This window comes from Odocoileus virginianus, chromosome 6, assembly GCF_023699985.2.
Source record: "Odocoileus virginianus isolate 20LAN1187 ecotype Illinois chromosome 6, Ovbor_1.2, whole genome shotgun sequence".
NCBI lineage: Eukaryota > Metazoa > Chordata > Mammalia > Artiodactyla > Cervidae > Odocoileus > Odocoileus virginianus.
The window spans coordinates 63,124,522-63,138,693 of record NC_069679.1 but is presented as its reverse complement, the minus strand read 5'-3'; the positions used below and the strand labels follow the sequence as shown (position 1 = coordinate 63,138,693).

General features: G+C 39.1%; 1 protein-coding gene across 3 annotated transcripts in view; it reads left to right on the top strand.

Moving 5' to 3' along the window:
* Positions 1–14,172, top strand: part of PPP2R5E (protein phosphatase 2 regulatory subunit B'epsilon) — a 150,268-nt gene that overhangs the window by 116,428 nt on the left and 19,668 nt on the right. For all 3 annotated transcript variants that reach the window (XM_020914283.2, XM_020914282.2, XM_020914285.2), the window contains 2 exons: positions 12,284–12,414; positions 12,567–12,626. In XM_020914283.2, the coding sequence (XP_020769942.1) occupies positions 12,284–12,414; positions 12,567–12,626 (191 nt within the window). The remainder of the gene's footprint in view (positions 1–12,283; positions 12,415–12,566; positions 12,627–14,172) is intronic.

The following is a 14,172-nucleotide window of genomic DNA, read 5'->3' as shown; positions in this document are numbered from 1 at the left end:
CCAAATTTTGTTTATAAAGATAGAGATTTTGTCCAGTGCGATGGTAAAAGCTAGGACTTCATGTTTACACGATTCCCCTCCTCTGTGGACCTTGGAACTTTATCATAAAAAGGAATGCCGGAATTCTCTGGCTGTCCAGTGGTTAGGACTCCTGAACTCTCACTGCCGAGGGCTTGAGTTCGATCCCTGATCAAACACTGCCACTGAGTGGTACTTGAATGTAGTCATGTGACTCAAACCATTGCATCATGTTAGAGATGAGCTGTCGTTCTGCCAGCTTCCATCTTCCATATTACCCTGTTCATTCATGTTGGTAACCTGTACAATTGGCCTCCCGTTCCTTTTCCTTCCTTAAGTTTACCCAGCACCTTCTTGGAGAAGGGACTCAACTGTCTACCTGCTTCTCCTGAGATTCCTTCCTTGGACCTTTGGCCCCAACCTGGGACCTTCTGGCAATGGTGAGCCTTCTGGAGCTTGAGGTGTTATTGCTGCAATTCTGTCCTGTTACCCCCATTCCGCCCAACCTCCCTCTTGCTCTGACCACCACGCCTTACCCGTCCTTGAACTGGCAGGTCCTTTGTGTGTCTGTGCTCCGTTGTCAGCTCATTCATTTTGCACACCCTCACTTTTCTCTGCCCCACGGACTCGCGTGGCACAGCCTGGTTCTAGTCTGTTTCTCTTGTGACATGGGAACCCTCAGAATTTTCCTTTTTACAAATCAGAATGACACTCACCTTATTCCTTTTCTTTGAGCAGATATCTTATTCTCTGTGAATTCTCAAAGATCTCAGAGAGTTTTGATGATCTTAATGCAGAACTTTTTTTATTTAGTTAGATATAATTTATTCTAGTTATAAGATTTACACTTTTGGTAGCAGCTAGCTAGATTCTTTACAGTCTGATTCCTCCATCCCCTAAAGCAAAATAAGAATTGGGCTACTTTAGCATGATGTAATGGAAAGAAAGCTAGAAAGCTATGGATTTGAACCCTGACTCTCCTGTGTATCTACTTATATTTTAGGAGCTGAGAATATGACTGTGGCATAAGAAGAAACTGTATTTAAACCCTGTTCCTGCCTACTTCAGTGTAACTTTCAGCAAGTTAATAAACTTGCTACCAAGCATGGATTTCCTCATTCATGACATAGGGATAATGGAATAAGTGAGATACTGTTCAGTAAAATAGAATATACCCCAAACTGACAGCTGTTAGATTTTCTTAACTGAATTGGTACGACAGATAAAACACAGGCTCCCTACCTTCAATCTTAAATAGGTACTGAAAACTTGAGCAGATTATTGACTATTCTGAGCCTGTGTTTTCTTCAGTAAAGTGACAATAACAGTCATCTCTCTTATAGCAAGTTAAAACAAAGTAGTAGGCTTTTAAGATGATAAAATAATATGACATATAAATGTCTGCTAGTATTGTATATGAGTCCTAATATTTGCTCATTAAATATGAATTCCTCTTTTCATATATCCTCATTATATTACCTGTCCACATTGGCAGAACATCTTATTTTTCTTGATTCCAATATTAGCTTTATAATTTCCACCTTTTGAAATAATTTTAAAATTTATGTGAAACATAATAAAGATTTGCAAAGGCGGCTTGCATAAATGCAGAAATGTAGCATTCCTGGGTGGGGAGACTTGCCATCAAAAAAGTGTCCATAGAATCTCCAGATGAATCTGCACATTTAGTGCACTTCTGATTAAAATTTCAGTCTGTGTGTGTGTGTGTGTGTGTGTGCTACATCACTTCCGTCGTGTCTGATTCTGTGCAACCCTATGACCTGGAGCCTACCAGGCTCATCTGTCCATGGGATTCTTCAGGCAAGAATCCTGCAGTGGGTTGCCATGACCTCCTCCAAGGGATCATCCCGACCCAGGGTTCAAACCCACGTCTCTAACGTATTGTGCATTGGCAGGTGGGTTCTTTACCACTAGCACCACTTAGGAAGCCCAAAATTTCAGTAATTTCTTTACTTGAAAATTTCAGCGTTAATGAAATAAAACATTTTTTAAAAAGGAAACTAATGATACTTTATTGGACATTAAAACATACTATAAAGGTACATTAATTATAAAAGTACGGTATGGGTACAGGAGACTAGAACATAATAGAGATTTGGGTAGAAAATACTTTTTCTTGTTAGGGTTTTCCTGGTGGCTCAGATGGTAAAGAATCCACCTGCAATGTGGGAGGCTTGGGTTCGATCCCTGAGTTGGGAAGATCCCCTGTATGCCATAAAACTTTTAAAAATGCACAAATAAATAGATAGGTACCTACATCCCTATATATTAAATTGGTATAATGCTCTGAATAGGAGATCTGATGGTATTCTATTGATGAAGATTGTGACTGAGCAATTCCATGAGAAATAGATATGTACACAAAGCAAAATATACAGGGATATTAAATGCATCATTGTTAATGATTATTAGAAAGTTGGAAACAATTCAGCAGTGCCTCAGTAGGGGGTTAGTTGAATAAACTGGACATTCATTTAACAAAATATACATCACTGAGTAAAAAGAATGAGATAGAGTTACACAGGATCTGTTTGTAAGTGGAACATGCACATTGTGGAACAGTAAAATATTTTGAACCTGCGTCTGTTATTTTAGAGAAAAAGATTATTTGTCTCTGCAATAAAAAGTGTGAAAGGAGATACAGTACATTTTTGTTAATTATCTAGTAGGGTGTCAGATTAAGTATGATGATCTCTTTAATTTTTGTGTTTCTCTATTTTTTCATTTTAAAGTATGAATGTGTATGTTGTAATTAATAAGAATAGTCAAAATATTTCCATTGCAACTACATTGTCATTTTGTTGCCTTGCATTTTTCATAAACGTCAGCTGATTCTGTGCGTTATCTTTCCTAAGACTACTTTTATAAGATTGGGCCATTCTTTTACACTTAACATTTTTTATGTGTCCATCCGTTTATCTTTTGTGTATGTCCTTTTAAAGTCTGAATCTCAGAGGAAAGCTTCCTGTGTTTCCTCAAAAGTCTCTTTCAGTGACTCTTTTTTAATTGATAATTCCTCAGCAGGAAGCAAAGTAGATTAGTGGTTAACTGTATAGACAGGTTTGGATGCAGACTGCCATTTTTTAGTGCCTGACCTTGGGCAAATTATATAACCACTGTGCCTCAGTTTCCTCCTCTGGAAAGTAGATTCAAAATATCCATAATATGATAGTAATTACAAGGTTTTTGTGTAGATTTAGTAAGTGTATTCATGTGTAAGTATGGAGAATAATTTCTGATCATTGTAACGATACAGTAAATGTTACACTGCTGTGCTCACTACTGTTTTTGTTAGGATCACCTCTTGTTTTGAGAAGTTTCTTTGTCATTATTTTCTAGAACAGCCTCAGTCCCCAAAGTTATATATTAGTCTGTCATGTCTTACAGACATGTTATCAATTTTTTGAGATCTGACTTTTACTAGTCTAAAACATCAAAAAGCCCTTTGGACTCTACTTGTATGGTTCTTCTCTGGCTGTGGTTTTTTTTTTTTAAGATGTTTAATATGGTCTCTTATCTTTGAATTCTTATCATTTCCACTTCACCAGCTGATTTCTTCCAGTCAGTGTTAGAAGTAAATGTTTAGTGCCAAGAACGTGTACTTTTCGGTATGTGAGAACCAGGGAAAGCACATTCAAATCTTCATAGAGGCCAGACAAGTGATATATAATGTAGTAGTCTGGGTTTGACAGAGAGGAGTTGATGGAAACAGTGGTGACCTAGAGAGCTTGGACCCTGCTGCTGCCAGTCCACTCCAGTCAACTGTTGGCTAATTGCTAAGTGGGCCAAGTAATGCTAGATTCTTTTGATTTTTTTAGGAAAACCTGGAAGTCTAGATTTTTGTATGGGCCAGTCAGAACTATCTGTGACTTGTACCTTTGAAGGGTTTGCTGTTTTTTATTTCAGAATGGACTTCTGTTGTTTAGTTGCTAAGTTGTGTCCAACTCTTTGTGACCCTGTAGACTGCTGCACACCAGGCTTCCCTTTCACTATCTCTTGGAGTTTGCTCAGAATGATGTCTATTGCATCAGTGATGCCATCCAACCATCTCATCCTCTGTTGCCCCCTTCTCCTCATACCCTCAATCTTTCCCAGCATCAGGATCTTTTCTAATGAGTCGGCTCTTTAAATCTGGTAGCCAAAGTGTTGGAGCTTCAGCTTCAGCACAAATCCTTCCAGTGAATATTCAGGGTTGATTTCCTTCAGGCTTGACTGGTTTGATCTTGCTGATCAGGGGACTCTCAAGAGTCTTCTCCAGCACCATAATTCGAAAGCAGCCATTCTTTGGCACTCAGTCTGCTTTGTAGTTCAACTCCCACATCTGTAAATGACTACTAGAAAAACCACAGCTTTGACTGCGCATCTTTGTCGGCAAAGTGATATCTTTGTTTTTAAATGCACTGTCGAAGCTTGTCACAGGTTTTCTTCCAAGGAGCAAGTATCTTAATTTCATGACTGCAATGACCGTCCACAGTGATTTTGAAGTCCAAGAAAATAAAATCTGCTACTATTTCCATTTTTTTCCTCATCTATTTGCCATGAAGTGATAGGACCATATGCCATGATCTTAGCTTTTTTTCATGTTGAGTTTTAAACCAGCTTTTTCACTCTCTTTCACCTTCCTTCAGAGGCTCTTTAGTTCCTCTTTGCTTTCTGCCATTAGAGTGGTATCATCTGCATATCTGAGGTGGTTGATGTCTCTCCTGGCAGTCTTGATTCCAGCTTGTGATTCATCCAGCCTTACATTTCACATGACGTACTCTGTATAGAGGTTAAATAAACAGTGACAATATATAGCTGTGACGTACTCAGAATGATGTATTAGCTAGCTTAAAGTTCATACTAATTTTTGTTAAATCTAGGTTTACATATCATTTAGCATTTGTTATGTGCTTAATCTAAGTCTTTACATAAGGAAGCTGTCAAAGACTTCAAAGATAGTCGATTGATTATATAGTGCACTGTGTCCAGGGTAATGTTGATTTTAGACATAGGTAACTTAAGCTATAAGTGTGTAGGCTTGCCTCGACTTATGAAACAACCTTGTCTGTTCCCAATAAAGATAAATTTCACCTGTGTTAGTTGGGCAAATGGTTCGTTTTTGACACTTCACACCCCCAAGACCAAAAATGAATTGTCAAACCTTGAATTATTTCACTGGGTGGATTATTGTGGCAGGAATTGAGTAGTGAATTTCTAAAGAGTGCTTTCAACCACTCTGCAAGTCTGAAAAGTAGTCAGTGGTTGCTAAGAGACATACTATTCAAGTATCTCCATAAACATATGTACTGTTGGAGATGGCTGGCTAATAACTTATTCTTCACATGTGCAGTTATATTTAGCTGAAAGGTGCTGTAAGTTTCATGCAAATTATGCAAATCTTTCAGCCTGTCCTTGATAGTGCCCTTTTGTTATTGTGTTTTAAAAACTGAAGACAAATTGGACACGACATAAAACCAACTTGTGAAAGAATTTTAGATTCTAACGTGAAATAAAATTCACAAACCTTGAATCTCAGCCCTAATACAAAGAACTATTTTCCAAACAAGTTCCCTGAGTGTGTCAAAATGTTTACATTTCTCTCTCAATAGTCTTTAGCAAATAAAACTTAAGAGTTTATTTCCACCAGGAATTTTATCAGATAGCCATTACCAGTGAACAGTAAATTACCCCATCTCATCTGTCCAACCTGTAACTCAGAAACCTTAAAAAAGGGCTTTACTGCTCTGACTCCTGCATCAAAAGCCAGCTTTGTGGGGATGCAATTCATGGTGGGGCAGAGGGCCCTGTGCTTAGAAGGCACTTGTTCATGGTTTAATACTTTCCTGTTGCTGTCTTGAAATTCTTAACACTTTTTGAACAAAGAGTAAGGCATTTTCATTTTGCACTGGGCCCACAAATTAGGTAGCTAGTCCCTGCCTGTATCCCACTAAGTGCATCATTATGTAGCATAACCACTCTTTCTTGAGATGCTGACCAAATTGATTGTCTTAAAGTTTTTAATTGCAGGGTTTTCTTAATGCTTAAGGGAGAGAGAATGGACTTCTCTACTTTGTAGGAAAAATGCTGAAATTAGGAAAATAAAAGCATGTGACTTGGTGGAGTTGTTCATGTTTGTGTGACTTAAACCTTTGAAATTTTTATACTGAGTTTCAAAGTTCTTGAAGTCAGAATTTCTAGAAGTTTATAATGTGAGCTTGTGTACACTGTACTTGCACATTGGCTGCCCCATAGTTCATTTCATATGTTGGTCCTCTTGAGTTGTTATGACACCTGGGAGTCAGGCTGCTGTTGGCTCTTGTTTCTTGGTTCTTGGCTCTTTTCTCTAGGTGCCTTTTTATTTGATTGAGGTGAAGGTATTACGAAGATAGTATTTTTTCATGTAGCAGAATTTGTTCTTCAGTCACTCAGTTGTGTCAGACCCCTTGCAACCCCATGGACTGCAGCATGCCAGGCTTCCCTGTCTTTCACCACCTCCTGAAGCTTGCTCAAACTCATGTCCGTTAAGTCAGTGATGCCATGCAACCATCTCATCCTCTGTCTTTCCCTTCTCCTCCTGCCTTCAATCTTTCCCAGCATCAGGGTCTTTTCTGATGAATCGGCTCTTTGCATCAGGTGGCCAAAGTATTGGAGTTTCAGCTTCAGCATCAGTCCTTCTAATGAATATTCAGGGTTAATTTTCTTTAGGATTGATTGACTTGATCTCCTTGTAGTCCAAAGGACTCTTTTTGTAGTCAAGCACCACAGCTCACAAGCATTGATTCTTCTGTGTTCAGCCTTCTCTATGGTCCAACTCTCATATACATACATGACTACTGGAAACACCATGGCTTTGACTATACAGACATTTGTTGGCAGAGTAATGTCTCTGCTTTTTAATATGCTGTTTAGGTTTGTCATAGCTTTTCTTCCAAATAGCAATGTAGCAGAATAGCTTAAGTTAAGTAAAGCCTGACATGTAGAGATCTGATTTTAGTTTAGGTTTAAAACATTTAGAAGGCACACATTCTGCCATAATGACATTTGTTTTCTTGTAGGGTGTTTTTTTTTTTTAAATAAAAACCCTAGAATTAGTAGTTACCTGATTTTTCACTTGCTTGCTTCCTTATGTCGTGGTCATCAGTTCATTCGTTAGTTCTGTGGGAGTGTTGTGCAGCTCTTAGTCTGGCCCACACTGACAACTAGTCTTTTGCTTTTGTATTTTTCTTGGAGGCCTTCTTCCTGGAGCCCAAGTCATCCTGCTCTGGTTGGCACTTCAGGCTGTGTCCACAGTGGCCATCCTGGGACTTCCCTCTGCAGCTTTTCTGACTGTGTCTTTACTTACTTCATTTCCTTTCATTTTGGTGGGCTGCATCCTCTAGATGCTTCCGAGGAGAGCATGGATGGGATGTACATTTTTTGATACCCGCTTCTCTGCCCTGGTGGCTTAGACAGTAAAGTGTCCTCCTACAATGTGGGAGATCTGGGTTCAGTCCCTGGGTCAGGAAGATCTCCTGGAGAAGGAAATGGCAACCCACTCCAGTATTCTTGCCTGGAAAACCCCATGGATGGAGGAGCCTGGTAAAGTACAGTCCATAGGATCACAAAGAGTCAGACACGACTGAGCGACTTCACTTCACTTCTCTGAAAATGTCTTTATTCTGCCCACATAACTTGATTGACATTTTGATCTGCTAGTTTTCTTATCTTCTTTCTTCTGTATACTTTATCATTTGGTTATACTTTCAAGCTAGATTTGCTCACTTTAAGGCACCAGACCTTCTGAAATTTTTATTTCTGTTGCATCTTAAATTTTAAGTGTGCTATTTTATTTCCCGAATATTCATCTGTAATAGCATTCTGTTTTTGTTTCAAAGATCTAGTAGATTTATTTATTTTGAGGATGTTATAGATTCTTTTATTTCCAGTTTTTTCCACTCTTGAACTGTCTCCTCTGAATTCTTTATGATTTTTTTTTGAGGGATGTTGTGTATCTTTTATGTTAGAGTCTTTGGTGATCTTAGACTATATTCGTAGTTGTTGTTTAGCTGGTAGGTCGTGTCCAACTCTTTTGTGACCTTGTGGACTGTGGCCTACCAGGCTCCTCTGTCCATGGGATTTCCCAGGAAGGAATACTGGACTGGGTTGCCATTTCCTTCTGCAGGGGATTTTCCCCAACCCAGAGATCAAACCTGCGTCTCTTGTGTTGGCAGGCAGGTTCTTTATGACTGAGCCACCAGGGAAGCCCTATATTCGTAGTTAACATGTTAGTTTTTTAAAAAAAGACCTCTTAAAATCTGTATGTGTGTGTGTATTGTGTGCATGCGTGCATGTGTACACAGATGCACAGGTGGGAAACACCTGGCACCTTGGGCACAGGCCTTGCCATTTAATTGGGAAACCTTCAGATAGTAGTAAATCTGTAGCTGTTTCCTCTTGAGACTGTCCATTTCCCCCATAAGGAACTTTCTAACCTCCTGCCTCAGTCAGAACTGAGAACTTAGTCAGGGAACGGCCTGGCAAAAATAATGCTCTTCAGCGTGCAGAATTTTATTAAATCCCATTGTTTTCAATAAAGTTTTACTTCAGCCTATATCTGATGTCCTCAAGACTAGAGACTTGCTCGTTTATTCTCTCCAGGCCTTGAGTGTAAATCTTCAGTCAACTGCATAGGACGGAGGATCTGGGAGATCTTGTTACTCTTCCTCCAAACTTTCAATCAGCTCTCCTGTTTCTAGCTCCTCACAACCTTGCCATCAAATACATCTGGTGCCTTCCGTTCTTATGCCTTTTAAGGGTTCTCTGGTGTGAACTGGCTTGCCTCTTGTTGGCTTGCCTCCCTGCTGGCAGAATGGAAAAACACTTAGCAGAGTGGAGAAAGAGGAAACCTAAGATAGTGACCCCTTGCCATCCACTTTCCATCTTTGAGAGATGTGCAGATTTGTCTGATCTGCTCCCCAGTCCTCTCTGCCCCATGGATTTCTTGCATTTTTATTCCTTTACTCTCATTTAAGAAGAGAGAGGTTCAACCCCTCTAGTCTAACTGACAGACCCTGACTACCTTTTTCAATTTGTCCTTTACATTTCACTGTAGATTTATGATGAGGTTCAAAGGAGGTTGTTGGGCTAAGTCACTGGGCAGTTATCTCTGTCTGTCAACTCCAGGATGGCTGGTTTTGTAAAGTAGGAGACAGCATGTTGACAGGTCTGTCTTTGCTCTGTAATCACCTTGGAAACTCTCCAGCTTCATTTCTTTGACAACAAGTTGCCTGTTACATTGTAGAGAGCACAGTCTACCTAGGCATTTACAGATACTGGATTATATTTTACATTGCTTTTTTTTTGTGGGGAGTATTTGGAGTTTATATATGACTATGCACACAAATATTACTTGGTTTTGGAAATTAAAACTCATCCTACTCCCTTCTTTTTGGGCCTACACACAATTCTATCTTTTCTTTTGCCTCATATATCATGAAATAATTGAGTGTGTTTTGTAGTGCCACAGAAAAGTAGTTTGTATACTACAATTCATCTTTCTCAAAGAACATAGTATATATATATATAATTTGTGCCTTTAAGACTGGCTCAGGTTAGGTGCCTGGTAATACATTTTCTTTGAGGACCTAATGAAAACACATTAGTTAAATAATTTTTGTTTAATTATTATGTGTTCATCAGACTCTTAAGATTAACAATGAACAATACATAAGCATGGTTGATTCAAGTTTTGCTAGCATTACACCCCCTCAAACCTTCCCCTGTGTTAGTTACAGATTACTCATTAAGCCTTTTTACAACACTTAAAAATAGAAACCAAATTAAAAAAATAGAACTCAAAGGTTAATTATTTCTGTTAACATGGAATGGAATGGGTCAGTTAGAAATCTGTCATTTTCTTCAGGTAGCGGTAAGAAATAACAAACCCATGGGGCCTTTTTTGCCCATAGGGTTCACATCTTTCACTGTTTCCTGTGGAAATGTGTAGTTGACTTTCTCATTGCTTTCCTGTGGGCTCCATGTTTGTTCATGTGTGTGTGTATGTGAGTGTGTGCGCGTGCACGTGCATGCACCCAGCAAAGGAGATGGTCATGGTCCCTGGTATATGCAGAGATTGATTGATTGACTGGTTGGTTGATTGTATGACTAAGTAGGCAGAGAGGTGGCAGGTATTTTAACCACATCTTATATTTGGATAGGCTGCAGGCGAAGGTATGTACTATTGAATCTGCCATGAACACTTTCTTCACCTCTGGCTCCTAGTTTCTTCATGGCTGTCACTTCGTGTAGAAGTCTTGATCACTCCACTTCTCCCAAATAGAGTGGATGTTGCTGCTGTGTATTTATCTAGTGTCCCAAGTCACTTGCCATGGTGTTCAGTTCCGTGTACTCCTCATTACACTAGGTCTGTAAAAGCAGTGTCTGTATTGCTCATCATTTTGTCCCTGAGACTGTGCCCAGTGGCGGGTGACGTGCTCATTTGAAATATTCAAGTTTTGAATGGATGGATGGATGACATTGTACAGTTAAAAATTTTGTCTGTCTCACTGCCCAATTTTGAAGACTGTTCTTCAGTTTGTGCTTTCTTTTGGCCTGTTATTCAAACAAAAGTAGATAATTTATTTGAATCCTGCCCACCAAGTTCTTCTGCTGTCAGTCCCAGGCTCAGTCTTTATTTATTTATTTATTTTTTCATTTTAACTAGTTTATTTTATTTTTTATTTTTCCATTTATTTTTATTAGTTGGAGGCTAATTACTTTAATCACTGCAGTGGTTTTTGTCATACATTGAAATGAATTAGCTCAGTCTTTAATCACCTGAAGTCACGTTTAAGTGTGTCTTGACAGCTTTTTTTTGGTAATCAGGGTAGTCGAATTCATTTGTATGGTGTCTATATGCTCATGAAATGTTTTGCTATAAAGTTAACATTAGAAGTATGAGTTCTGTTTTATTGCAATGATAATGAAGGTATGAAGAATTCAGTAAAATTCAAACTAGTCTCCAAGTTTGTTCTTAAGGTAGAGGAACCTTCCTATTATCATTAAAAAAAAAAGTAGCCTTACTGAGATATAATTCATATACTGTAAAATTCAGCCTTTTAAAGCTTATAATTTAACGTTTAATATTTTCTATAGAGTTTAATCATCACTGCCATGTAATTGCAGAACACTTTCTATCATTTCAAAAACAAACGCCATGCTTGTTAGTGGCCGCTCCTCATTCTTCTTTCTGTCTCTACGGACTTGCCTGTTCTGGGTATTTCAATGAAATCATACACTGTGTGGCCTTTTTGTGTCTGGCTTTTTTTTTGCTTGGCATGATGTTTGAGAGGCATATCCATGTGGTAACATATTTCAGTACGTCATTCCTTTTCATGCCTGCATAATATTCCACTGCAGCACACTTTGCAGCAGTTGATGGGTGTTTGGGTTGTTTTACTTTTTGGCTGTCATGAATCATGCTGCAGTGGACATTCATGTGCAGGTTTTTGTGTTGGCATATGTTTTCAATTCTGATAAGATCTGATCTTATCAGGATTTAGTTATCGCCTTTAGATTATAAATGATTGGAAGCTTGAAAAATGTCATTCATGTATAACATACATATGGAAATTATAACTATTCACATCAGTGGGTATTTATAAAGTGAATATACCCATGTAATAAGATCCAGGATCTCAGAAGAGAATGTTGCCAGTGTTCCTGGGAACTTTTTGATGTTTGCTTTGGTTTAGTAGGTTATCTCAATTTACTTGTATGCTCTGGGAGAGCTGAAAGCCTCGCTGTATCTTTGAAACATAAGCTCAGAAGATGGCTTATGCCACAAAAGTGTGGTGATTGAAATAATGGACTCTAGGGTCCCAACTGCTTGGGTTCAAATTCTAGTTCTACCACTTCTCGTCTTTGTGCCCCAATTTCCTCTTCTGTAAAATGGGAATAAGACTACCTTATAAGGAGTATTAAGTAGGTTGTTTAGAAAATTGCCTGCTGATCATACTAAGTGCTATATGTGTGTTACCTAATATTATAATTACTGTTCTGATTATTGTTCTTTTTGTGCATCTCTTCTCTATAGAGTATGAGCCCCTTGTCTGGCTTACTTATCCCTGCATTCCCAAAGACTAGCGCTATGCTTGTCACATAATAGATTTTTAATAATGTTTTGAAGAAGGAAGGAAGAGATTTTAAATAACATGTGGCAGAATTTCTAAATCCTTTGCTGAAACCGCTTTTGACAACTACACTATTTTTTTATTTACAACAGCTTTTGGAGCTGTTTGACAGCGAAGACCCTCGGGAACGGGATTACTTAAAAACAGTCTTACACAGAATTTATGGCAAGTTTCTTGGTCTTAGAGCATTTATCCGAAAACAGATTAACAATATTTTTCTAAGGTAAGTGGAGGGAAGAGAAGCAAAGTTGATGGTTTTATAGAAGTATTAGGTAAACCTCAAATATTTGAACATAGCATACTGACTTTTTCTCTTTTTCTTTCTCTTTCCTCTCTTCTCCCCTTCCCTCCCCTTTCTTTCCTCTCTCTTTTTAGGTTTGTTTATGAAACAGAACACTTCAATGGTGTAGCTGAACTGCTGGAAATATTAGGAAGGTAAGCACTATTGCCACTCTCAGGTGAATATTGTTGTGATGGTTAGGGTCAGGTGGCATGGGGAGACGCTGCCCCGGATCCCAGCTATATGTACATCAGGTCTCATTTGTGCTCATAGCTTGTTTCCCAACTGACTCTACAAAACATAGTTTTGTGTTCCCCTTCTTTCATAATTATACATTGCTAATTATTTTGGCAAGAGAGTTCCAGAAAAACATCTATTTCTGCTTTCTTGACTATGTCAAAGCCTTTGACTGTGTGGATCACAATCAACTGTGGAAAATTCTTAAAGAGATGGGAATACCAGACTACCTGACCTGCCTCTTGAGAAACCTATATGCAGGTCAGGAAGCAACAGTTAGAACTGGACATGGAACAACAGACTGGTTCCAAATAGGAAAAGGAGTACGTCAAGGCTGTATATTGTCATCCTGCTTATTTAACTTATGTGCAGAGTACATCATGAGAAACGCTGGGCTGGAAGGAGCACAAACTGGAATCAAGATTGCTGGGAGAAATATCAATAACCTCAGATATGCAGATGACACCACCCTTATGGCAGAGAGTGAAAAGGAACTAAAGAGCCTCTTGATGAAAGTGAAAGAGGAGAGTGAAAAAGTTGACTTAAAGCTCAACATTCAGAAAATCATTATTTTCTGAAACAGAAGATCATGGCATCTGGTCCCATCACTTCATGGGAAATAGATGGAGAAACAGTGGAAACAGTGTCAGACTCTATTTTTCTGGGCTGCAAAATCACTGCAGATGGTGACTGCAGCCATGAAATTAAAAGACGCTTACTCTTTGGAAGGAAAGTTATGACCAACCTAGACAGCATATTAAAAAGCAGAGACATTACTTTGCCAACAAAGGTCCGTCTCGTCAAGGCTGTGGTTTTTCCAGTAGCCATGTATGGATGTGAGAGTTGGACTGTGAAGAAAGCTGAGCACTGAAGAATTGATGCTTTTGAACTGTGGTGTTGGTGAAGACTCTTGAGAGTCCCTTGGACTGCAAGGAGATCCAACCTGTCCATCCTAAGGGAGATCAGTCCTGGGTGTTCATTGGAAGGACTGATGCTGAAGCTGAAATTCCAATACTTTGGCCACCTCATGCGAAGAGTTGACTCATTGGAAAAGACCCTGATGCTGGGAGGGGTTGGGGGCAGGAGGAGAAGGGGACGACAGAGGATGAGATGGTTGGATGGCATCACTGACTCGATGGACATGAGTTTGAGTAAACTCTGGGAGTTGGTTTTGGACAGGGAGGCCTGGAGTGCTGTGATTCATGGGGTCTCAGAATCGGACACGACTGAGCGACTGAACTGAATTATTTTGGAATGACAGAAAGAGCCAACAGTTTATTCATTATTCATCTAATCACCGTCAGACCAGTTACTCAAACATCATCTTGTCAGTTTCGTTTCTCTGCCATCATTTTCAAAAACAGGTTTATAGTAAATTAGAGGGATATCCATGGTGGCACAGTGGCTGAGAATCTGCCTGCCAGTGCAGGGGACGTGGATTTGATCTGGTCTGGGAAGATTTCA